General features: G+C 42.6%; 1 protein-coding gene and 1 long non-coding RNA gene across 2 annotated transcripts; both read left to right on the top strand.

The window, feature by feature from the left end:
* Positions 1 to 2681: 2681 nt before the first annotated feature.
* LOC120595558 (uncharacterized) lies at positions 2682 to 4651 on the top strand. Its single transcript, XR_005650906.1, has 2 exons — positions 2682 to 3777; positions 4481 to 4651. It is a non-coding gene; the product is annotated as an uncharacterized LOC120595558 (long non-coding RNA).
* A 1430-nt stretch (positions 4652 to 6081) lies between these two features.
* GOT1L1 (glutamic-oxaloacetic transaminase 1 like 1) lies at positions 6082 to 10100 on the top strand. Its single transcript, XM_039853763.1, has 9 exons — positions 6082 to 6235; positions 6856 to 7037; positions 7344 to 7455; positions 7707 to 7816; positions 8031 to 8123; positions 8221 to 8371; positions 8860 to 9025; positions 9543 to 9685; positions 9916 to 10100. The coding sequence occupies exons 1-9, from the start codon at positions 6121 to 6123 to the stop codon at positions 10098 to 10100; spliced, it is 1257 nt and encodes a 418-aa protein (XP_039709697.1). The 5' UTR covers positions 6082 to 6120.
* The last annotated feature ends 14158 nt before the right edge of the window (positions 10101 to 24258 follow it).

Raw genomic sequence — 24258 nt, 5'->3', positions numbered from 1 at the left:
GTCATGTCTTCTCAGAGAAGAGAGAAGTGGGAATGGGAGAGCTTTGCATCAGCTCAGAGCCACTCACAGTGTCTCTGGTTTCCCTTCCAGTCACCGGATCTTGTGAATAAGCCTTTCCTCTAAGGCCTCCCCTTGGGCCCAACGGTTCCCACACCAAGTCGAAATGGTGTTGAAACACTCCTAGAACCTCAAGGAGTGAGTCATAGGCAGCTGCCTTTCCAATGGAGAAATTCTCACCATCTCTGGTGAAGGAGAAACATATGGGGCTGATGGTGAACTTGACTGCTCCAACAACCTTGACTCATAGCCTAGCTGTGTGATGGTTTCCCCTTGTTTTCTCAGGGAAGAACTAACCTTAAGAGCAAACTAGTTCTTACCCCTAACCCACTCTCATGCCCATCCTCTTGGAAGGGCTGCTGGCTTGCTGGTATTGACCTGGGTGGTCTGATACTGGAGCTTCCAACCTTGCTTTTCTTGCAGGTTGTAATGAAAAGCATGTTTCTTTAAAAAACAGAGAGGAGGTATAGAAGTGGCACAAAAATAAGTGGAAATTACTATCGTAACTAGGATACTGTTTAAATTAAGCAGATATTTTTCAGAACTGCCTCTGCCCACCAACATTTCTTTCCAGTGCCTGGTCCAGTGCCTGGGATTTCTATGGAGGACATCTGGCAATAGCCACTGCTGTAGCTCAGGTCTTCATCCTAACTGAATTTACTAAATTAGTCTCCACTTGGCCTCCCTACCTAGTTCTGGCTTCACTCTAATTCATCCTCCACAAGCTCCCGAGGGGATTTTTCTAAAATATAAAGCTGACAAGGTCATTTCCCTTTTTAAAATCATTTAATGGGTTCCTAAAGCATTTGGGGTAAGATCCGGACCTCTTAACATAAAGGTTTGGCATTAGCTGTACAGTGCCTACCTTTCTAACTTGATTTCCTATCACTCTCTCTTCCACTTTTATTCCACCACACTTCAATTCACTAATGAGATCGTTTTCTGTTGCTTTTGTCTCTGTACTTCATACAAACTGTACTCTCTGTCATGGGTTTGTACACTCTGCTCATCCATCTATCCATTCATCCGAGTACTAAGTTTTTATCAAGAGAACAGGCTGTAGATATGTTTCAAAGTAAAAATGACCAAGTTTGTCAATGGCTTAAACATATCGTATAAGAGAAAAAGGGAGAAATCAGAGATGAGACCAAGATTTTTGACCTGAGCACCTGGCAGAATGGACATGCCACTTACTAAAATAAGGGAAAACGGAGGGTGGGATATGAAACTATGAGTTAGTTTTTGGACATAGTAAATTTGAAAAGTCTATTAGTTATTTCTTGGAATATAAAGTAGGCATTTGGATTTCCAAGTATATAGGTTAGAAGGGAAGTCAGAGATGGATATATATATATTTGACAGACGAGTATTTAAGCTCATGGAAGTGGAGGAGCTCACCTGCATGGCAGCCACTGATAGAGAATTCAGAACGTATCAAATCAACAAGTTGTACACCTTAAACTTACACAATGTTATGTGTCAATTATATAGCAATAAAGCTGGAACAAAAGAAAATAAAATAATTCCAGGCATTTAAAAAAAAAAAGGAATTCAGAGGATTGAGCTCTGGAGCATTCTAACATTTATAGGTCAGAAATAGAAGAAACCAGGAAAACCCACCGAGAAGCAGCTGCAGTGAGGAGAAAGGAGAAGCAAAAGCAAGTAGCATTTGGATGCCACGGGAAGAAAGTGCTTTAAGGAGGAGCGGTCAGTTTCGTCACACGTTGTTTAAAATTCAGAGGAGAACTGAGAACACATCGAATATGACAGCTTGAAGATCTGTCATTTGTTACCTTGAAAAGAGCAGATTTGATGGTATAGAGGTGATGAAATGCTGATCAGAGCGAGGTCAGTAGAACTTGGGAGTGAAGGAGTGGAGATAGAGAGTATGAAACTTTCAAAATCTATCGCTCTGAAAAGGATCAGAGAAATGTGGTGTGATTGATAATCCCCTTGTCATCTTGATTAATTTGCACGCCCTGTTTCCCAGAATCCTTGTTAGATTCCAGATTAGAGTTTGCCCAAAGAGGAACTTGCTCAAGATTTGAGAGGTGGAATAAAGTAGTGCCCACTGAGACCTGAAAGACTCCAGGGTGAGATATGGAAGCAGAAGTGGTTGGTGGGTTCTGACTTGTCTTCAGACAGCTTTCCGTTCAGCTCTGCTTCCAGACTGTTGACCCTGCCACCCATCTGAGCACCTGCCCCACCACCAGGCACTTGGCTGCAGACCCACAGGTGTGGTAGCTGCACAGAAGCCGTATCTTCCCATAGACCTCTCCATGCATTCCTCCTTCTCACTGCCATTCCTGTAGCTGGATGTGTCTGGCTTCCTGGATTTTCTGGCAAGCTCCAATTTATCCACCTATGGGTGCTTCAGGCAACCAGATTAATGATTTTTCTCTGATTCTCCAGCTCTCTCCTCTGGACCTTCACTTCCCCAGGTCTTCCTCCAATAGCGTAAAGTCCAATTCTTGTAAGACCCACATCACTCCCAGCAGTTCTGTTTCCTTGGTGGAACACTGCCTGGCACATGGGGTAATAGCTGGAGAGGGGCTGTGAGGTCAAGGGAGTGTTATTTGTTTTTAAGAGGGGAGTTTTGCTGCATGTTTGTATGTTCAAGAGAATGTCCTCTACTAGAGGGGGGAATTGATGATGGAAGAGAGAAAGAAGGAGTGTAGCTGGGACCCAGGGCACAAAGGGAAAGCTTGGACTGAGATAGGGGCACAGAAGCGGGCTTAAGCATTGTTCTAAGAGAAAAGACAGAATAGGTGGGTACCTGTGCAAGTAGATTGATAGCTATGATGGGAGCATGTGAAAGTCTTTTCTGATTGCTTTTATTGTCAGTACCAGCAGTAGTTGAGATCACTGGGAGGAGAGAGGGAAAGGTATGATATAATTATACAATTTTATCTCTTTTGCCTGCTTAGCTTGTGTATCTCTTTCTAGAGTTTGGAGAATTCTCCATTTTCTGAGTCTTGGTGGGAGGCAGAGCTCACCGCTTAACACTTGAAGCTGAAATGATGAGACAGACCCTCACTTCCTTCAACCTTCGGTTAGAGCATGGGGAGCAGCCAGCAGGTCACGTGGGGGAGGTTCAGCCAATCAGACACAGACTTCCGTAAGGTCGTGTCTGGCGGGTATAGCTCAGAAGGGAGGACCGTGTGATAGCAGCAGCCGCTGCAGCAGAGATCCATCTTTGGGACCTGCAGTGGCAGCGGGGCCAGCAGAGGAACGTGAAGGTGGAGCCAGTCACAGCGTCATCTGTGGTTCAGCAGTGGGATCCTCACCTGCTTTCTTCTGGGGTCTGATTGTGGTCGTGCTTTTGCTCCCAAATCTCCAGCCTACCTATCAATTATGTGAGCTACCGGATATCCTTTCAAAAAATCCTCCTTATGCTTAAATCAACCAGTCAGTTTCTGTTGCTTACAACCAAGAATCTAGACTGATATTAACAGCAATTAGAGGCTTGAGTCAGCTAATGATCTTCTTTACAACTTCTCTCTTCATTGCAGTTGGTGTCATTTTTCGTCGTTTGTTACATATCAGAGGCCAAGACCATTTCCTTATAATTCCATGACTAGAGAGTAATGAAAGGCTCTTCTCTGACAGGACTCTGACAGGACTCCAACAGGCCAGACTTGAACTACGTGCTTCTTCTCAGAGCAAGCACTGTGACTCAGGATTCAGGAACGGGAGAGCAGACACCACCCACAGCTCTAGGTGGTTGGATTAAATTTACTAGAGGATGGGATCCTCAGCCATAAGATCAGGGAGGGGCCAGTAAGTCACTGCAGCCAAAAGAAAAAAGGAGGCTTGGGGTTTTAGGGAATGAAACTTCCTCATTCTTCCAGAGACTACAAGAAAAGATGCTCTGTCTTCCTCTGGATAGTAAGGATGTAATGTGTGGAAAGGCTGCAGCCATTTTTTAAAAAAACATAAACAATGTTTTTGAATGGGAAATCTATGCATGTGGTTTAACATTTCAAAGATACAAAGTATTATACAATGAAAAAGCAAGTCAGCCTTCTCCCCTGTCTTTGTCCACCTGCCACCCAGTTCGACTTTCCAGAGAAAATCACAATTACCTACTTCTGTGTATCCTTCCAGAGATTCTTGATGCATATGTAAGCATACACATGCTTACGTATCCTTTATTTTTCTCAAAATGTTTCCCCACTTTGTTCTCTATTCTGTACCTCTCTTATTTTTACTTAACGATGTATCTTGGAGATATTCCACAGCTGTACATATAGGGCTGCCTTTAATAGCTACACAGAATTCCATTGTGTGGATAGTCTATTATTAATTTAAATATTCCTTCAGTGATTGATATTTAGTTTATTTGCGCACAAAGTTGCAATGTAAATCCTCGAATGCTATCATTTTGTACATGTGCTACATTTACTTTTGCTCCCATGTCCAGAGTCAGTCCCAGAACAAATCTGAAGTTCCAGAAAAGAAGAGCCAAGGAAATCGCAGAGAATGAAACTGGAACCTCAATGATACTGTGACACCCCAGATTGAACTGTGACTAAAGTTAGATGTACCTTGGCCTGCCCAGTTATAGAGCCAATAAATTCTCTCTCTTGCTTGAGCCAGTTTGAGTTTCTTTTTAAATTACTTGTAACATAAAAAGTTCTCATTGGCACACATTAAAAGTCTCGCAAGTGAAATCCGAAGTGAAGAAAATGTGATGAAAACTACATGTCTATATGATATCAATTATTTAAAATATAAACTTCATTAAAAAAAAAAAACAAAAAACAAAACTGAGAGGTATACCAAAATGTTAACTGTGGTTATGGATTGACTGTAGGAAATGTGTGGTTGTCATTGTAGTCTTTTGAAGTTTTAAAGTTTTCTACAATAATAGGAATTACTTTCATAATCATTTATCTCAAGGCAGTTTCCCCAGAAGCACAATCTGAAAACGGGATTTGGGGCACGTAATTAGCAGAGTGCCCTGTAGAAACAACCTGTAAAGGAGTAAAGGAAGCAGAATTATGAAGGAGAAGGGGCCATGTAAGGATGAGTTCCCAGGTCAGGTCTAGCTTTGGCCTGATTTGAGGGTGGGCCCTGGAGTACAAATTGAGTCATAGAGATACCCCAAGAAGAGGGGCTGGCCTTTTGTACACCTAGATCAGGCAGTCTAGCTACCCCTCTTGGTAGGGGTGTAACCTGCCAGGTGGTTTCCAGGTGAGGAGACTCCTGTCAGTCAAGGGCAATTCTCGAGGGAAGGTAAGCCTTACCCACCAGCAGGGCTGGTGAAGCGTCTATAACAATCATTCATAAAGTTATTTTTAAAAAATAAAAGAAAAAGAAAGCAAAATGCAGACTCATCCTACAGAGTCCTACTCTTTCCACCCTTGACCTCTGCCTTCTACACTTGCTGCTCTGCTATCACTGAAACACTTAACAATATATAAGCCTTGGCCCTAGATAACTGAGAGAAATAGGACTGGCTTATTGAGTTACAAATCATATTCTTTCTAAACTTAGGTCTTTTTGTTAAAATAACTTTGGAGGAAAACTGTGCTTTCTTTCTATTCATTTTAAAGTGTAGAGCTCTTAGCAAAATGAAAGTAGAAGCTTTTTAAACATATCCTTCACCTTGCAGGGTCGAGATACTACTGGATCTGAGGTTTCAACTTCTGCAGGAGAAGCCTTACCTGGCTCATTGGCCACCTGCCTTGCTCTATCTTCTAAGGGGCTGATTCGCTATTTTGGATTGAGTGACTTGAGGCCAGAAAAGAGAAGGCAATGAGTTAGGAAGAAGTGCCTGGGAATTTCAGGTCCTCCCCACTCCCTCCTCCAGCCCACTCCTCAGGGGATTTTCCTCAAATGCCATGGAATATTCCCATAGCCCTTGAGGATCACCACGGACACTGGGAGTTGGGTTCTGTTGCCCTGGTGACCAGTTGTCTGGGGCTTTTGCATTGCAGCTGCCAGGGTTCTGGGAAGAGACAGGCCTTTGTGGCCCAGGCTTGGAGGAAGGCTTTGGCAGAAGCATGAGATATAGCACAGGAGTGGAGTCCGAGTCCTGGCTTTACTTTCATCTCAGTAATGACTACCCTTTCAGTGTTCATGGATGTGCCCCTAGTCCAGAAGCTAGAAGGTGGCTTATTAAAAACCTACAAACAAGATGATTACCCTAACAAGATGTTCCTGGCCTACAGAGGTAGATGCCTAGTAGTTATGGAGCAGAAGACTTAATATATCATAATTGCCTCTAGGAGGACAGTATTCCACTGCCGCAGAGGAATTGGGAGCGGTCTGTTCTTGTTAACAGAATTTCCCAGTGGAGAAAAGCAGAAAACATCCTGAGTCATTCTGTGCCCTCTGCCCTTCTCTGGGGGTTTCTAGAGTTTAGATATAAGCTATATTCTCTTTCCCAGCAGTCTGTGGGGCCTGCATGGGCGCTGTACTATATTCAGCCTCTTCCCCCTACTTCTGTTTCTGATGAGGAATGATTCCCCACATTGACTCCCTTGATATGCAGCCAGTCTTCGCCACTGTGGAAGTCAGTGTTACCTTTGTTTAGTCTCAGGTATCTATAATTCCCACGGTGTATATCGTTTTTGCCCTTTAAAGTGGCATAGGTTTCAGTCGTCTTCTTTAAAAAGACATATTCACTAACAGCACGTTGTGTGTATGAAGGGGTGTAAAAAAGGAAAGTTGCCTTTTCCCAGGCCCCCAGAAAACCAGGATGGATGAATTGTTTGTGGGCTGTTTGCAGAGCCCTGATGTGGAGGCCCGAAGGCCAGGCCTCCAGAGCTCCCTCTGCGGTTCCCCTCACAGTCTGCATGACCAGTGAAGGCCGACCCTGGGTTTCTTCTGTGGTTCACAAACTTCGACTGCAGATTGCACAGGATCCCTCTCTGAACTATGAGTACATGCCGGCAATGGGCATGAAATCCTTCATCCAGGCCTCCTTGGAACTCCTCTTTGGAAAGTACAGCCAAGTCATTGTGGAGAACAGGGTGAGGAGAAGGGCCCCTCTCTTACTCACTCAGACACAGGGAGTGAAGATCTGGGATTGCATAATCTTAAACCTAAAAAGGAATTTGGAGGGCCCCTTGGCATTGACACCTGAGGCTCAGAGAGTCCAAAACTTTAGTCATTGAACGGCAAAGCCAGCATCAGAACCCAAAGCCAGTGCCCTCGGCACCAGCCCACACTGTTGATGTGCAAGCTCTTTCAAGAAAGGAATGATCTGAACCTGAGGTGGTACTAGTATCACCATTACTCTTTTAAAGTGTTATTTCTGTTTATTATTTTGCTGTCAGGTAGGGGGTGTGCACACTGTTGGTGACAGCGGTGCCTTCCAACTCGGGGCCCAGTTCCTTAAAACTTGGCGTTGTAATTCTCAAACAGTTTACATCATTTCTTCTCAAAGAGGTGAGTGTTACACAAGGTGGGGATGACAGAAGATCCCTGTGCTCTGTTCCTGATTCCCACCCCATTTACAATCTTCACTGTTGTCCTTCTCACTCTCTGTCATGAGAAAAATGGGCAAGCCACAGTATGTTTGGGCTTTTCCTGGTACTGTCCCACCTTCAGCCAGTGACCTTCAGGCTCCTTCGCTGGTATGTCTGCCTCCACCTCCCCATTTCTCATGTACCAGCTGGTGGGGGTCTGTGTTCCCACAGAACTGCATGGACTCGTCTTCCAGGACATGGGCTTTACAGTTTACGAATACTCCTTCTGGGACTCCAAGCAGCTGTGCATGAATCCCAACATGCTCCTCGATGTGTTGGAGGTAGAGGGGCCCTGCTCGGAAACATCTCCCCAGCCCCGATTTATACTTTTATTTTCCTTTCCTCCCCTCCGCCCCTCTAGTCATCCAAGGCCCTAGAAAGGCTTGGATTTGCCTTTAGTAGGAACCAACACAGAGGGTTACTTCTCTTCCAAATGCCATGGTACCATTACCATTAGGTAGGGGGAGTGCCTGACAAGAACGTCTCTACCTGCAGCAGGCCCCGCATGGCTGTATCTTTGTGATCGGGAACATTGGCAACTGCAAGCTGACACGGTATCAGTGGGCAAAGTTGATGGGCACCATGAAGGTGAGGCTGATGTCTGTCCTGGCTTTCCTCCCTCTCACCATCTACCATCGCCTTCATCAGTCTCAAACTTTTTTTGTAATTTTCTTTTCTCCTACAGAGCAAGCAGATATTCCCATTTTTTGATATTCCCTATCAAGGTTTATCCACAGGTGACCTGGAAGAGGATACTAAATTCTTACACTACTTTGTGTCTGGAGGCTTTGAGTTCTTCTGCAGCCAGTCTCTGTCCAGGAATTTTGGCATTTATGGTATGGTATGGACAGAATGAGAAAGGAGGGGTTCTGGTGCTAAAGTGGTGCCATGTCCATGGCAAAATGATGTGTTTGACATCCACCCTATGCAGAGAGCTGAGACCTCCAGCGAAAGCAGTGTGGAGGCACAAGGGAAGAGCTAGACATCAGGTTCCATGGTATTGTCTCAGCTCAGCTACTAAAACTGGCTCCAATTAAATCGCTTTGCCCCCTTAGGCCTCTGTTTCTTCATTGATAAGATGAGGAGGTAGGATTTAGTGAAATTTCAAGTCCCTTCCACCTTTAAGATTCTTATTTATGGCTACTTTTTATGAAAGAAGAGCCTATGGCAACTTCCTGGGGCCTGGATATCAGCTTAGCTGGGCCGGGATGAGGACCCTGTAGGTCATCCCTCTCTTCTGCAAGCCTGAAGGCAGAATTATAGGAGAAGGCCCTGGTAATGGTGGAGGACACTGAGAATGAGGCTGTCTGTCCCAATGCTACAGATGAAGGAGTGGGGATCCTAGTTGTGGTGGCACTCAACAACCAGCTCCTGCTGTGCGCCCTCTCCCAGCTGATGAACTTCGCTCAGGCCCTGTGGCTAACCCCTCCTACCACAGGTGCTCGCATTATCACCTCCATCCTCTGTAACCCTGCTCTGCACAAAGCATGGTAAGGGTAAAGCATGGGAACAGAAATGGATGGGCAGAGCCTTAGGTACCTACAGACTTGCTGATTCACAGCATTCGGCTGGGCGCATCTCTTCCTGCCCATGTTGCCTCTTTACTCCATTCATTCATTAACATTTACTGAGGATGCACTGTGTTCCAATGGCAGTGGCCGTACCAAGGGTTGCCCTGCCTTAGGGGCATGGGTAATAAGACATTCTTTTTGGACACAGGCTGATGAATTATTTGAACTCTTCCAGATTGCAGGAGGAGATTAAGAAACATCAAGGGCTTGCTACTCTGGCAAAATCTGCCTAAGAGCCTGCTTGGCTCACTTAAATTAATACCGGCTGAAACCCCCCTTCCATTCACAACCATCCCAGATCCCTGGCTCCACTGGTGCACCCTCAGGCACTCTGGTTGGGGAGTTTTGAAAGGAAAAAAGAGTGGACTAGAAATGAGGAGGTTGGGAGTGGGGAGAGATCTCACATTCTAATTTCTTGCTGTCTTTCCTTTGGCAGGAAGCAGAGTCTGAAAGGGGTTGTAGAGAACATCATGCTGATCAAGGAAAAGGTTAAGGAGAAGCTCCGGCTCCTGGGAACCCCCGGCTCCTGGGATCACATTACTGACCAGAATGGGACCCATAGCTATCTTGGACTTAACAGTAAGTGTCTAGGAGGGAGTAGCTCTCCCCTTTCTGAACTTGGGCTTGTATTTGAGCGTTAAGCCTCACAGAGTAGGTGATCCTAACTTCACAGCAGATAGAGATTTTTTTTTTTCCTGAGGAAAGTGGAGCTGCTTTAAAGACCCTCTAGACCCCCAGAAATGCTGGGCTACTTAGAGGAGACTTAGAGGTAGCTACCCCAGGATCTGAGACCTTGTGATTATCACCAGCCAAACAGGTGGAATATCTGGTCAAGAAGAAGCATATCTACATCCCGAAGAATGGTCGGATTAACTTCACCTGTATCAATGCTTGCAACATAGATTACATCACTGAGAGCATCCACGAGGCTGTCCTCTTCACAAAAGGCTCAGAGAGACGTTTTCAGAATGTCAGTGACTCCCAGTTAGAATAAAAACTTTAGTTTTTGCAAAAATCCTGTGCTGATTATTCACTGGTAATATTCATTTCTCTGCAAAGCACGCTCTCTCTCTCTCCTCCCTCTCTCCATCTATTTATAAAGCATTGGTCTGGCCTCAGCAAAGAAGGGGAAAAAGAAGAGAAAAAGAGAATGCCTACCTTCACATACCATCTCATACTTATTGAACACATACTATGTTAAGGCTCTGATATGGTGTCTTAGTTCGTTCAGGCTGCTATAACAAAATACTATAGACTGGGTGGCTTATAAATAATAGAAATTTATTTCTCATATTTCTGAAGGCCGGGAGGTCCAAGACCAAGGCACCAACAGATTCGGTGTCTGGTGAAGGCCTACCATCTGGTTCATAAACCTCACATGGCAGAAGGGGTGAGGGATCTCTTTGTGGCTTCTTTTATGAGAGTACTAATCCCATTCATGAGGGCTCTACCTTACCCTCATGATCTAACCATGTCCAGATACCATCACACTGGTGATTTGGTTTGAACATGTGAATTTGGGGGAATAGAAACATTCAAACCATAGCGTCTGGACAGCAAAGGGAATGTAAACACATAGGTACAATCCAGTCCTTTTTCTCCAGAACCCTAGTTGGGAGATGGCTTTCATCACATGAAACAGTTAAGTAACATTTTGAATCTGAATGTAATAAAAAGTCACAATAGATTATATAGACGTGATGATTCCAGCCCCCAACTTTCATGTCATCCCAGCTAACTGAATGGAGCCAAGATGAATTGTCCTGCAGAAGCCTTCCCAAATTACAGATTCATGAGCAAATATTAAGACACAAAGTTTTGGAATGATTTATTACACAAGTTTAGTTAACTAGAACAATTATTTTGTCTTTTGTGTCTCTTTTAATCTATAGTTTCCTTCATATTTTTTCTTATAATTCTTTAAAAACTACAGAACTGGGTTTTTTGTCCTGTAAGGTTTCCCATAGACTGAATTTTGCTAATTTTATCCTCATGGTATCATTGAATATATTCCTGTGTCTCTGTTTACCTTGAAAATAAGAATTTAAATGAGAGGCTTGATCAGATTCGGGTTCGTTTTTCTTTGTCTTGGTAAGGCCACGTCATAGATGGTGTTGTGTTTCATTGGGAAGCATGGGATGCTAGTTTTTTACTGTGATGTTAGTAATCATTGATGATCATTGCTGAGCTCCATTAATTCATTAATGTGGTAAACTGATGATATTCTAATTCTAACATCATTTATTCACTTATTAGCTGAAATACTTTTATAAATAGAAATTTCTCCTCACTGTGATTTGCTTAATGTGAGGTACATTTTATATAGGAAAGGCAGAATTACTGCTTGACTCGTTCTCTTAATTTACCAGTTAAAAAAAGATCTTTATGAATTCATGATTTTAAACTAGTTGATATTTTATTCTCCTGCACGCATTATCCTTATTGATGTTTAAAATGTCCCATCTTTGACTTGTAGGAGCCAATTAAAATTAATTTCTGAGATCTTTTAGTGTAGCCCCAGTACTCTTTGATAGCTTCTTGACTTTTTGGCACAACAAAAAGGTCTAGGAAAATTTTGAACATTTTCTGCCCCAGACCTGGAACCGATCATTTCTCAAAAGAGCTCTAATCACTTTTAGCAGGTGAAAGTATTTATACACCACAATCTGGGCTCTTAAGGTGCTCATTGCTACTGCATTGGTCATTATTTACAAGTCTTTCCAGTAAGATAAAACACATTGAGTGCCTCCCGCCTTTGCAGCCTAGCCTAGGGCACTGGAGGCATGGGGACTTAGGTTGAGTAAATTGTCAATAAATACAGCTGACTTTTCTAGACTATAAGAATGACCATTGTTACTATTACAGCTAATGGTTGTTGAGTGCTTACCTGGAGCTGTACTGTTCTAAGTGCTTTATGTCCATCATCTCCTTTGATCCTCATAACAATTCAAAGAGTTAGGTTATTATTATTATCATCCTCATTTTACAGTCTTGGCGAGCATCAGTAACCTGCCCAATCAAGATCGTACCCAATGTAAGGGGTGAGGAGTCCACGTGCTTGGTGCCCTGACTCCTGCTATGGTGCTGCCTTCCTCCATCCAGGCTGCTCCCAAGACCCCTTCATTCTCGCCCCAAAAGGCCTCTTGAACCTAATCCTGAGGAGGTAATAAGCGCCCAGAGCAAACCCAGAGGGAGGACGCTTGGGCCCAGAGGAGCCTCCAGGGTACGTGTGCGCTGGAGCTAACGGGTGCCGCCTGAGCCTTGCAGAGAATGAAGAGCTGCAGAACTTCGTCCCCTTGCGGGAGAGGAAAACTTGCCCACAGTGGGGCTGGTACTCACGAGGAGATGAAGGGACAGATAGCAGGGTCGGAATGGTCGATACCCTTTCTTATGACAGGTAAAACCCCAAAAGGACATGCGGAGCCACCAGTTGCTCAAGGGTAGTGGTTGGCCTGCGTGGCCGCAGAAAGGCCAGGTGTCGCTGCGGGGGCTCCAGGCGGCTTCTACACAGACACTGCGGATTCGCCTTTTTGGGAGTGGATTAACAGTCAGATTCCTCCCTGTCATTGTTGACAAGTGGCCGACGTGGACTCAGCTGGCCGACGTGGACCCGGCTAGCCCAGACTTCTTCAAGAGTCTGGTGTGTGTATGTCTGGTGTGTGAGAGCTCCAGAATGCAGTTAACAATGCCCGGCGACCCGCCGCGACCTGCCATTGAGGATCTCGGTGGTCAAGAGAATCTGCTCAGAAGCTGCCTGGGAACTCCAAGGTTCTGCCCGCGGGGACACGCTGGGACTCCAGAGGGTCCCAGAGGATCCCAGGGACTTTGCGTCCACGTGTTTACCCGCGGGTGCAGGTGCCCGAGCAGTTTGTGAGTGCGCGCACCAAGCTTTACCCCGCGTTTCTTCCGCTGCCTTCTCCCCTTTTCAGTTGACCTTGGGTCCCACAGGATCTAGTAGTAAAAGAAAGGGACGGGGTGGGGGTGCGGGGCGGGTAGGTAGGCCCCACCAGGTTGGCAAGTGGCTGAGGGCGAACCACAATCCCAGGCTCCGGACGCTTCTGCCACGACATCCGGTTCTCTGCTCTCCGCAGGCAAAGATGGCCCCAGGCTTGGCCCCAAATCTGGTGTTTGGGAGGGAGGTATCCTGGGTGGGGAGGACGCCGCAGCCCCATCTGAGAGACAAGTCGAAGATGGTGTTCTGTGGCGGGCCAAGCTTGTGGCCTCCTGGACAGGAACTGGGGGCGCTACCCGTGGCTGAGTTTCCAACCACGGTGGGAGATTGGGGGCCAACGACCAGCCTGCCTTGTAGGTGGGAACCCAGGGGTTGGAGAAAAGCATTCTCTACCTAGGCATCAGCCTGTGGCCCTGGGCTAGGGCTGGGGCTCCCGTCTCTGGGACAAGTACTGCAGGCAGAACCGCGGAGGAGCCCCCGGCTGACCTCGGGTGGAATTGGGGTAGGGGTGCTGGTGGAGAATGAACTTGGAACTGCTCTGGAGCGCCCCCAGCGCGCCTTCGCTTTTATCCTGGCTCTAGGGTCTTCCTGGGCAGCCAAATCTCTGTCTTTAAGTCCTGCTCTTCTCCCATGGACATGCAACAGGGACCCTCACCTTATTTTATGATTTAAAATTTAAGCGCCATTCTCTCGTTTGCCCACCACATCCCAGCCACACCGGTCTTCTTCTGCTTCCTGTCTCCGGACCTTTGCACGTGCTGTCTCTTCTGCCAGGAGCACTTTCTCTGCTTTTCGCAAGGTCAGCTCTTTCTCAACATGTGGGTCTCAGCTCTCAGCTTAAATATCTTTCCTTCAAAAAAGCTTTTTATCTATCCCTCCTACAAAGTAAAGTGTTCCCTTCTCCACACATATTTATTTCCTCTCTTTCTGGTTTCCTTTATATCTCTTGTCATACTTTGTATTTATTCTATTTTGTGCTCTTACTTTGACCATTTAAGGTACAATTGGGCAAGGGATACATTTACCTTGACGGGCACATAACACGTTCTCAAATTTTTGTGATAGCACTTTTATTAAATAATTGACTCCTTGCTCCATAGGACAGTAGAGCCAGAAAATGCCTCTAGGAATAAGGCAGCCTATCCAGTTGTTCAGGAATCTGTGCTGCTTGCAGCAGCTCCAGCCTGTCAAGGCATGAGGTTGGCCAGAAAGTGTAGTTTTCATTCACTGGATCTTCCCTTAGAGACTTAAGTCAGCTATCTCTGCAGGACTGTATTCCTGGGCCCTCACACAGAATCTTGTACTCAGCAGCTCAATAAATGTGGGAGACTGAGTAGGGGTGGGCTCCCGCCAGCAGCCTTGGCTCTTGCCCATTGTCTCTTTGAAGCAAACTCAGCACATCACCTTATTCCTCTAAAACTAATCTCACACCACAAAGCTTAAGCTGTCATGGGGACATGGAGAGGTGAATTTATCCCATATTGCCAATTTAGTAAAATCCCTGTTAGATCTCGCTGTTCTTCCACTGAAGTCCTGCATGGGCTACCAGCTGCATTGCTTTCCTCTCCTTCCTCTTGCCTGTTTACAACTGAGTGGTTCAGTTCAGACCCCAAGCTTATATCTTTTACTCAGCATAGTCCAGCCTTTAGAAGGCAGTTTAGAGAGTACCTCATGTTACTGGAGCATGCTCCTGGGATGTTGCCTCTCCTACACACACCTGAACAGCTTATTTAGTATTTCCCCAGTGAAAATGGATTTCCTTGGACAGGGTTAGGAGGAGGGAGGGTGTATTCTGTCCTTAAGGAAGATTAGCCTTTCTCCATTTTATTACAATGTATAAAATAAGGATAGCTTGGTTAGGAGACTGAGCTTTGGAGTGAGGCAGACCTGAGTTTAAATCCATGCTCTGCATTTATTTGACTTTGGGAAAATTACCTATTATCTCTAAGGCTCTGTTTTTCCTTCTGTAAAATAGGGTTTAAAATACCCACTTTCATGAGTTGTGCTGAGGATGAATAACACTATGTCTGTAAAGAACATAAGTGCTCAATAAGAATTATTATCAGAAGTCTTCTAGAATGTTCTGTGGTCACTCAAGCCCCCAGGAAAGAGCTCAAAGAACCACCCAAGGCCATGGTGGGGTGTGAAAGGCCTCTGTGCAGCCTCCTCATGTCTCTGACTTCCCAAGAATGTCTGCACATTATAACCCTTCCCTCGCGATTCCACTTGAATCTTTCTTCGTAGCTCTTTGCTCCAATTTTCCTTTTGTGACATCCTTCCCATTCTGTTGTCCTCACTCGCTCAGTCCACAACTGTGGTCACATACAAGGCAGAGATATTGTTGGGCATCATGTGGTTCACAGCCCTTGATTATTCAAGGAAAGATCTAGATAAATGAAAGCCCCAGATGCTAATCTTCAAGGGTGGCTGCAGGTGGCTCTTAGTGTTTTCTGGGTCAAGGATGCCTTTGAGAATCTGAGGAAAGGTAGAGAATGTTTCTCTAGAAAAATACATATTTTCACATGCACATGAAATTTACATGCAATTTCAGGGGCTCCAGGACTCAAGGAAGCCCATCCAGCACCCGCTAAGTATCCTTGGGATCCAGGCAGCCCAGATGACAATTCTTCAGTCTATTGCTGGTCAGTTCCTCGCAGAGCTGCAGCAGCAAAAAAAAAAACAAACAAACCTCAACTCTTTTCATTTTCCTGCCTTCCCTTTGTCAGGAGGTGCCCAAACCAGGAAATAATAACTGCTTTAAGGAGTGTGTGTGTGTGTGTGGGGGGAGGGCACAAAAAGCAAACAAATCAGTGTTTAAAGACAGCCTGTGGGAAATTGAGAAATGGCTAAGCTAGTGGAGTGCATTTTGTGAGCTCCATGAGACTCACAGCGTCAATGGAAAAAAAAAAAAAAAAGAACTTGAGATATGAGAGGGGAAATGGCTAGAACTGGGGTGGAGAATGGCATTGAAAATGTTATTGGGTTTCAGATGAAAAGAGTTCTGGAGATTGTTTGCACAAGAATGTGAATTACTTAACACTACTAAACTGCACACTTAAAAATGTCAATTCTATGTAATGTGTGTTTTACTATAATTAAAAAAAAAAGTTATTGAGCAACATGCCCTGCATGAGAACTTTTATCCTACCAGACCCTGAGCAGACCAGGCCCCTTCCTACCAGGAAGTGCAGAAGCTGGTGTTGGAGGGATCATTGATGTAGTGCTGGTGGTAAAATTAGCATAAAGCTCTGAGAAATTGGTGAGTTTAATAGAGGAGGGATTGGAGTGGAGTAGGCAGGGGCCATGGAGTAGAGGGCATAAAGCCTATCTGCAGGATATCCCGTCCTCCTTTTGCCTTTTGTGCGTCTCAGTCACAAAGGGAGGGAAAGTTCCATCCTAAATGTGAATCTGTAAGGCTGACACATACGTGGGCTTTCTCTGGTTTCCTGACTTTTGAGACAGCAGGTGGTGCTGTTTAGCAAACTTGGGAGCCCAGAGGATGAAACCTGAACTTTAACTTGAGAAGTGGGGCACCTCTACCCTGGTAACTCTCTCCCTTCCATCGGCCAGAGCAGAGTAGGGCGTGGGAGATAAGAGTCTTCTGCCTCTTTGCCCTCTAAAGAGCTACTCAGCTGGCCCCAGAGAGGAGGGACAGCTGGGATCTGTTCTTGTGTGTGTTTCCCACGTGTGTTGGTATCCCAAACGTTTTTGGAATGTGGCTCAGGTGAAATCCTGGGTGGTAGCCATGAGTAGCTTGTCTGGGAGGGGTAAAGAAATTTGGAGACATTCTCACACACCCCAACGTCAGCCAGGGTGATTCACTCTCCACCCAGCCTGGGGAACTGCAATGCCTTTGTCTGTTTCTGCTGCTCCTAGAACCAATGCTCCCCCCTGCCCCCCCTTCCTTAGAAAGCTCTATTTTGCTCTGAAGAGTCTGGGACTCCACAGCAAAATAGACCAAACGCTTGGAAAATATCTCTGTAAACGTATTTCTAAATTGCAGGCTTATCTGGTGAGCTCAGGTCCCAGAAAGCATACATGGGGACCAGCTGGTGAGCTGTGGAGCTTTCCATGTGGGTTAGGGCATTGGATTAGGTAGAGGTCTCCTTCTAGCTTGTGAATCTGGATTTGATTGTTCCACTGGGCTTTGTCCCCAACAATGATAGGATTCTGGGGAATGAAAACACAACACTGGTTTGACAGCTTCAGCAAGTTTTTAAAAACCCAACACACCAAAGCCCAACGTGCCTTTGGAACTTCGCAGCGTGCTGGTCTCAGTCTCTGCACGCTTTCCCGATCCTGCTCTTGTTTTTCCTCTGCCTCATCTTTCTCATGGTGTTCTCATTTATGTTCTCATTTAAATCTTTTTTGAAACAGGGCAGGGTACAAATATATAGAAAGAAAAACACAACTTTAAAAGGTTAGATGTTTTGATACCGGCTAAACCTTATGCTACTGTAAGAAAATCACCACTTCCCTTAGTGACTGTGACATTCAGAATCTTCCAAGACTGATGGTAGAGAGATCTTCTCATGAAAAAAGGTGATAGAATCACATAGCCTTGACTTTTGTTCCCTGGCATTCCTGATGGCTTCCCCTGGCATCTTTCTAGGGTTGCTGCTGTTACCACCAAGCTTCAAGGTGCAGTGGGGGCTGGGGAGGCTGAGTCCCTTTAACCATTTTGCCATTGTGGACTCATGTCCTTTCCCTTAACAGTTCCTGCAGAGGTTCTAAAGCTCTAAAATCATAAGGCTGGAACATTTAAAATGACTTCTTAAAAGACTAAAAGTGTAGAAGAAAATAACATGAAATTAGGTCATCTAAGTGATAGTTTGTGATTTTAAATTTTGTTTTCCATTATTGGGGTCCCTCTTCCCTAGCCTCTAGCCTGCCTCAAGATAGTGCTAACATCTTAGGATATACCCAGAAACCTCTTCCAAGTCTAGAGCTGAGAGAGCAAGGCCTGGGCAGAAATAGGAACGTCCCTGTCTGTCAACATTCCCAAGGCCCCTCTCCTGATCTAGTTTCCATCTGAAGATCTGCTTGTTTTCAAGATGATTGAAACCTGTAATGGCTCTCCTTCCAGGGTTGTCCATATCATAATTATATATCATGTGGTGACCTCAACTTTCATACAAAAGCTGATAAGGGCAGTGGTCATTTTCTTACATTAGTTACAAACCTAAGCAGTTCATAGACTGTGGGACCTCGCTTTCCCTTTCCTCTACAGAGTGGTCCTTCCAACATACCTTCCTAAAGCCACTTTCAAACCAGATGATGTTTCTTAACATCCAGCACCAACCTTGGCTTTCAGGTATGACTCACACTTTTCCCCCCAATCTTAGAAGATGAAAGTAGCCATGCCAAATACTTAGAAGTATTTCTCTGCCTTCTCTGAGCTGTTTCAACCAAAGGCCTGTGGTCAGAGGCATCTAAGTATTGAAAAGTTATTGTTACTATTGAATTGGATTTCAAAGGATTTTAGAGATGTAAGAGACCATAGAGATCTTGCAGAGTACTGAGGCTGGAAGTGATTAAATGACTTGCTGAAAGTCCCAGAACTAAAGAGTCTAAACTAGGATTTCTGCATGTTAATTCCTAGACCACTGTTTTTCTCACTACACTACCCGTATTGGCCTCTTTCACACTGAAATGGATGTGTAATCATGACGAACTTTCCTTATATAGAAGTAGATATGTGTGTGTGTACATATATACACATAAATACATATACGTATATATACACATCTACTTATGTGTGTATATACACACACACACACAAACACATACATGTATACACATGCAAGATAATAGAATTAGTAGTTAAAGTCATAGAGGAATGATTATTCGCATTATGTAAACAACTTTACTGTTTGTGATGGATGTCTTACAATATGCACGGAAGCAAATCTAGACTCATAAAAGATCAAATGAATGAATGAGTCTGAGGGAGAAGAAAAATCTAATTAAAGCCATTGACTACAGAGCTCTAGAAGAAACAGTGAAATTTAGAGATGGTCTTACCCTTTAGCAGTTCATGAAGGGTAGACATATGATTACATAATTCTAATATAAAGCAGACTTTGATTAGCACTGTCACAATTTAATAGCTCAGGATTGCTATATGTGAAAAAATAGTAACACAAATAAAGAAACATATCAGTAATATACAAGCAAATTATGTGTGTACAGGCATGTAGCGGGTATGTATATACATGTATTTAGATATGTAGTGGCTGCCCATTCGCACATGTTATTTTTTCACTGCATTATAAGTATCTAGTAAACAAGGATGGTGGCAGAGAGCGCCAAATCCTAGCCACTAGACCACTGGGGAGGCAACGAATGGTGGCATTGAAATAAACTCTTGTACAACTTCCAGCTCAGCTTCATGTATACAAGATATTTTAATGGTATGTCTCTTTTATCTTGGTTTGGTTCTGTGGTCTGATGAAATATATTCATAGTCCAGACCTCTGAGCTTCAGACCCATATACCCAACAGTCTATTCTCTTGGTGTCTCAAAGGTACTCAAAGCTCAACATGTCCAAAATGGAACTTGACTCTTCTTCCAGTGTTCCCCATCTCAGTTAATTGCATCATTGTTGCATAGTTATGCAAGCCAGAAACCTGGAGCTAGAACATAATCTCCCTTAGGGTAGGGATCTGGCCTGTCTTGTTTTCTACTGTATCTTTAAGACCTAGAACAGCACATGGCACAGCATGGATATTGAATAAGTCCTATGGCTGGGAAAATGGTAGGATACAGACCATGCCCTATCACGGCCTGCAATCTCTAGATTGCATTCATTTCCCTCCTTCTCTACCACTACTCAGTCCAAGCTGCTGTAACCTCTCACTGGCACTACTGCAAAACTGTCTAACTCATCTCCCTTCACTCATGCTCAGCCCTATTCAGTGTCTACTCTTTAGCGGGTGATCTTTTTACAACATAAATCTGATCCAAAGATTTATGGCCTTTGAGGTTGGGCATGGTCTGTATCCTACCATTTTCCCAGCCTTATCTTATACCATAATTGTCCTTGCTCTTTGGATCTAGTCTTTAGCCTTTTTACAATGGCTCCCATCACTGCTCTCTCCTGTTACAGGGCCTTTGCGCATATTGTGTTCCTTGCTTGGACCATTCTTCCCTGCTTCACTCATTTAACTTCTACCATCCTCCAGTTTCACTCTCAGAGAAGCTCGGGGTAGGTCCTGCTGTCAAATGTATTTGACAGAGATGTCATAGTCAAAACAACTTGAAAAATGCTGACAAGAGATACCTTCATAGTGCTTGTCATGGTTTCATTTTCACATTTGTTTGTGTAATTATTTTCTGCATAAAACTTTTCACAACTTGTAAGAAGTTTTTGTCTGTCTTCCTGTATGAAATCTAGTTAAGGACTGTTAAAATATGTCACTATTTCTCTCTTTCTTCATGTATTTTTGGAAAGTGCTATTAAATATTTTTACCCGTATTGTTTTTTCTATTGCATACAAATCCTCAGAAGATAGATTCCACTCTGTTTTTGAATTAAAGCTTGCAAATATTTTTCTCCAGTACAATATGAATATTTAATAGTTTGATAAAAATACCCCTGATGATAGATTGTGAGGTCCTCCTTAGCTCATGAATGCCTTATGGAATTGGTTAAGTGTAGTCCAGGGTATGGACTTTTAGAAGTCTTTTCTGACCCTGTGCTACCAGGTTTCAGTAAGATTGAGCAAAGAGGGGCCTTTCCAAGTTATCTTTTGCTACCTTCTTTTCTCCAGAAAGTATAGAAATGAATAAGTTGACTGACTCTTACATAATAAGATGATTAGAATCATTCAGGCAGACTGATTCAAACAGAACGTGCATACAGAAGAATTTATTATACAATAAAGAAGGATCGTAAATCCAATAAAGGTGAGGTTATTCAATAAATTATGTTTTAATATTTAATTAGGACTTTGTGGAAAAAAAGTAAAATTTATCTCCATACCACATTATATACCAATATAAATTCCACAGAGATTAATATATAAAATAGTAAACATTCAAGCAAAAAAAAGGCTATGTAAAAATGTAAGTGAATATGTGTCTGACATCCAGAGGGAAGGAGACCTTCTAAGCTAAACAGCAATGGAAAACATTACCTCCTCCCCACAAAAAAAAATATTTTTGGCTATACAAATATGAAAAACGAATGATGAAGGATAAATGACAAAATGTAGGAAAAGGTAGATTATCAGAAACTATATAAAAAGCCAATATCTACATATGGGTGTTTATAAATTAGTAAAAAAAGCACTAAGACCCATAATAGAGAAATTGGGCAAAGGATGCAAATGGACAGTTAGATGTAAAATAAAATAATTGACACACATGCAAAAATATTCAAATGCTAGAAATCAAATAAATGCAAATTACACTATTTTACAGTTGCATAAGTGCAGGAATTACCATTTTAATCTATCAAATTAATGGATCTAAAACGTGTATAATATTCAACATTGGTGAAGGTTGTGTGAAATAGCTTTTCCAATACATTGTTGAGGGGAGTAATATTTCTCATTATGTATAATAAACATTAAGAATATTCACAGCTTTTGACCCGTTTTCCAGATTATATCCTAAGGAAAACATTAAAGAAATAAATCTGAATATGGACAGTGTTTTATGCGCAAAGATTTTCATGTAAGTGTTATATATAGTTATTATGTTCAATAATGGGGAGATGGTTAAAAAACTAGTGTCCAGTTACATAATGAAATTAAGCAATCATTGGAAATTAAATATATGAAATTGTCTAATAAAATGAGAAAACATGGGAAAAAGAGGATACAAAATTGTATATTTTGTACACAGGATAATCCCAACTACATTTAAAGTGTATATAGAAAAAATACTGGAAAACATATACTTAAACAGTAAAAGTTGTTATTTTTTCAAGGTAGAGTATAAGTCATATTTTAAAACTTTTTTCTTCTTTTCTATATTTCCTATGAATGAATCCTCACTCCTTTCCTAGATGAAAACTGAGGCAATGCCATAAACATAAATGAAGTACTGTTACCTGCTAAACCTGGATGACCCTTGAAAACACTAGGCTAAGTGAAAGAAGCCAGACATTAAAGGCCACATATAGCATGATTCCATTTATATAAAAGGTCCAGAACAGGCAAATCTATAGAGACAGAAAGCAGATTAGTAGTTGCCAAGGGATGGAGGAGGAAGAATTGGGACTGTTTTCCATAGTGGCTGCACCAGTTTGCAATCCCACCAACAGTACAGGAGGGTCCCTTTTCTCCACATCCTCCTCAACATTTGTTTGTTGATTTATTGATGATAGCCATTCTGACAGGTATGAGGTGAGGAAGCCCTGTTTCTTATTACCGGTGGGCTCGAAGGACCTCACTGGGTGGGTGGTGTGTACGTCAGAGAAGGAGAGGAAGAAGAAGAGCAACACACACGTTGCTCTGTGTTTTGCAACTGATTGGCTTCTCTTATGATCAGAGATGTTTTACAAATTACAAATGGCTATTAAAAATGAGAATGTAAAATGATACTACTTATAATAACATCAGAAACATCAACTACATGGAAATAAATCTAACAAAAAACATATAAGACCTTTACATAGAAAACTACATTGACAGTAATTAAATTAAAAGAGGACATACCTTGTCCGTTGTTTGGAAGACTCAACATTGTAAAGATGTTGAATTTCCCCCAAATTATCCTATAAATTCAATCCAATCTCAATAAAAATTTGAGCAGGTTTTTTCTTAGAAATTGACATGTTGATTCTAAAATGTATATGAAAATGCAAAGGGCCAAGAATAGCCAGGAAATTTAGATGGAAGAAGGACAAAGCTGAAGGCTTTACATTAGTAGATATAAAGATATATTGTAAAGCTCTAATAATTAAGACAGCATGGCAGTGGTTCCAGAAAAGACTAATAGACCAATGGAACAGAATGGGGTTCATAAATAAACCCACACATAACAGTGACATTGAAGAGCTGATAAAAGAAAGCTGGGTTTTGCAATAATTGGCACTGGATCTGTGGGATATACTATGAAAAAAGAAGGAGAAGGAGAAGGAGAATCCTGTCTCCTATCTGTTACTGTATGGTAGGAAAATTTTTGTGCTTCAATGGAAAACAGCATTTTCTGTAGCACACCTTCTGGGTTATCCGATTTTGATTTTATAGCAGCTATTTTATAACTCTGTAATGTTTAGATAACTGAACAATGCAAAATTCATGAAAATAAATTCTGTCTGGTGGAGGACACCCTTCCCCCAATCATGGAAAAACCAGTTTTGCCTCAATTTGCATATTGTTTTAATATTCCTGATCTATAAATGCATCTGTTCTTTGGATTCACCTTTGAACAAGTTGAAACATCTTGCTAGTTTTCCTTCTTGATAAATTAAATTCTTAAGAAGTTAAAAAAAGACCTGTGTTCATTTTTGTGTTTGTATGAGAGTACCGATTCTATCTTTTTATTGGAAAATTATCTTTTAGCAATACATAAATTAATTCCAGATGAATTGTTAACCTAAATGTGAAAGATAAAGTAATAATGCTTCTAAAAGATTATAAAAAAAGAACGTATCAATGACTTTGGAGCAGTAGAATTTTCTCAAACAGAACACAAAGGCACTAACCATAATGAAAAGATTGATAACTCAGATTTAATTAAAAGTAAGAACCTCTTTCACCCCAAAACACCACCAAGAGAATGAGAAGGCAAGCCACAGTGTGGGGGAAAATATTTGCATTACATTTTTTGGACAAAGAAAATATTTGCATTACATTTTTTGGACAAAGGTATCACATATATTGTATAAATACATATTACGAATAAATAAGAAGACAGAAAACTAAAAGAAAAAATAGAAAAAAGAAATGAATAGGCATATCACAAAAGACCATATTCAGATGGCCAATAAACAAGCACACATTCTATCAGTTATCAGGAAAATACAAATTAAAACCCCAGCATATCCACCAGAAGAACAAAACAGAAAAGACTGACAATGCCAAGGTTGACAATGATGTAGAGAAACTGGATCTGTCAAGCACTACTGATGGGAGCATAAATTGGTATAACTACTTTGGAAAATTGTTTGGCAATATCTCCTAGTGTTAACCATATATCCACCCTATAATCCAGCAATTCCATTCTTAGGGGTGTGTGTGTGTGTGT

This window comes from Pteropus medius, unplaced genomic scaffold, assembly GCF_902729225.1.
Source record: "Pteropus medius unplaced genomic scaffold, Ma_sr-lr_union100, whole genome shotgun sequence".
Lineage (NCBI taxonomy): Eukaryota > Metazoa > Chordata > Mammalia > Chiroptera > Pteropodidae > Pteropus > Pteropus medius.
The sequence above is the reverse complement of the archived record's forward strand: the minus strand, read 5'-3'. Positions and strand labels throughout refer to the sequence as shown.

Coding starts and splice junctions, on each gene's coding strand:
- GOT1L1 (XM_039853763.1), top strand. CDS start 6,121: ATGACTACCCTTTCAGTGTTCATGGATGTGCCCCTAGTCCAGAAGCTA. Junction 7,456..7,706: donor CATCATTTCTTCTCAAAGAG/GTGAGTGTTACA, acceptor GTGTTCCCACAG/AACTGCATGGACTCGTCTTC. Junction 9,026..9,542: donor CCTGCTCTGCACAAAGCATG/GTAAGGGTAAAG, acceptor TTCCTTTGGCAG/GAAGCAGAGTCTGAAAGGGG.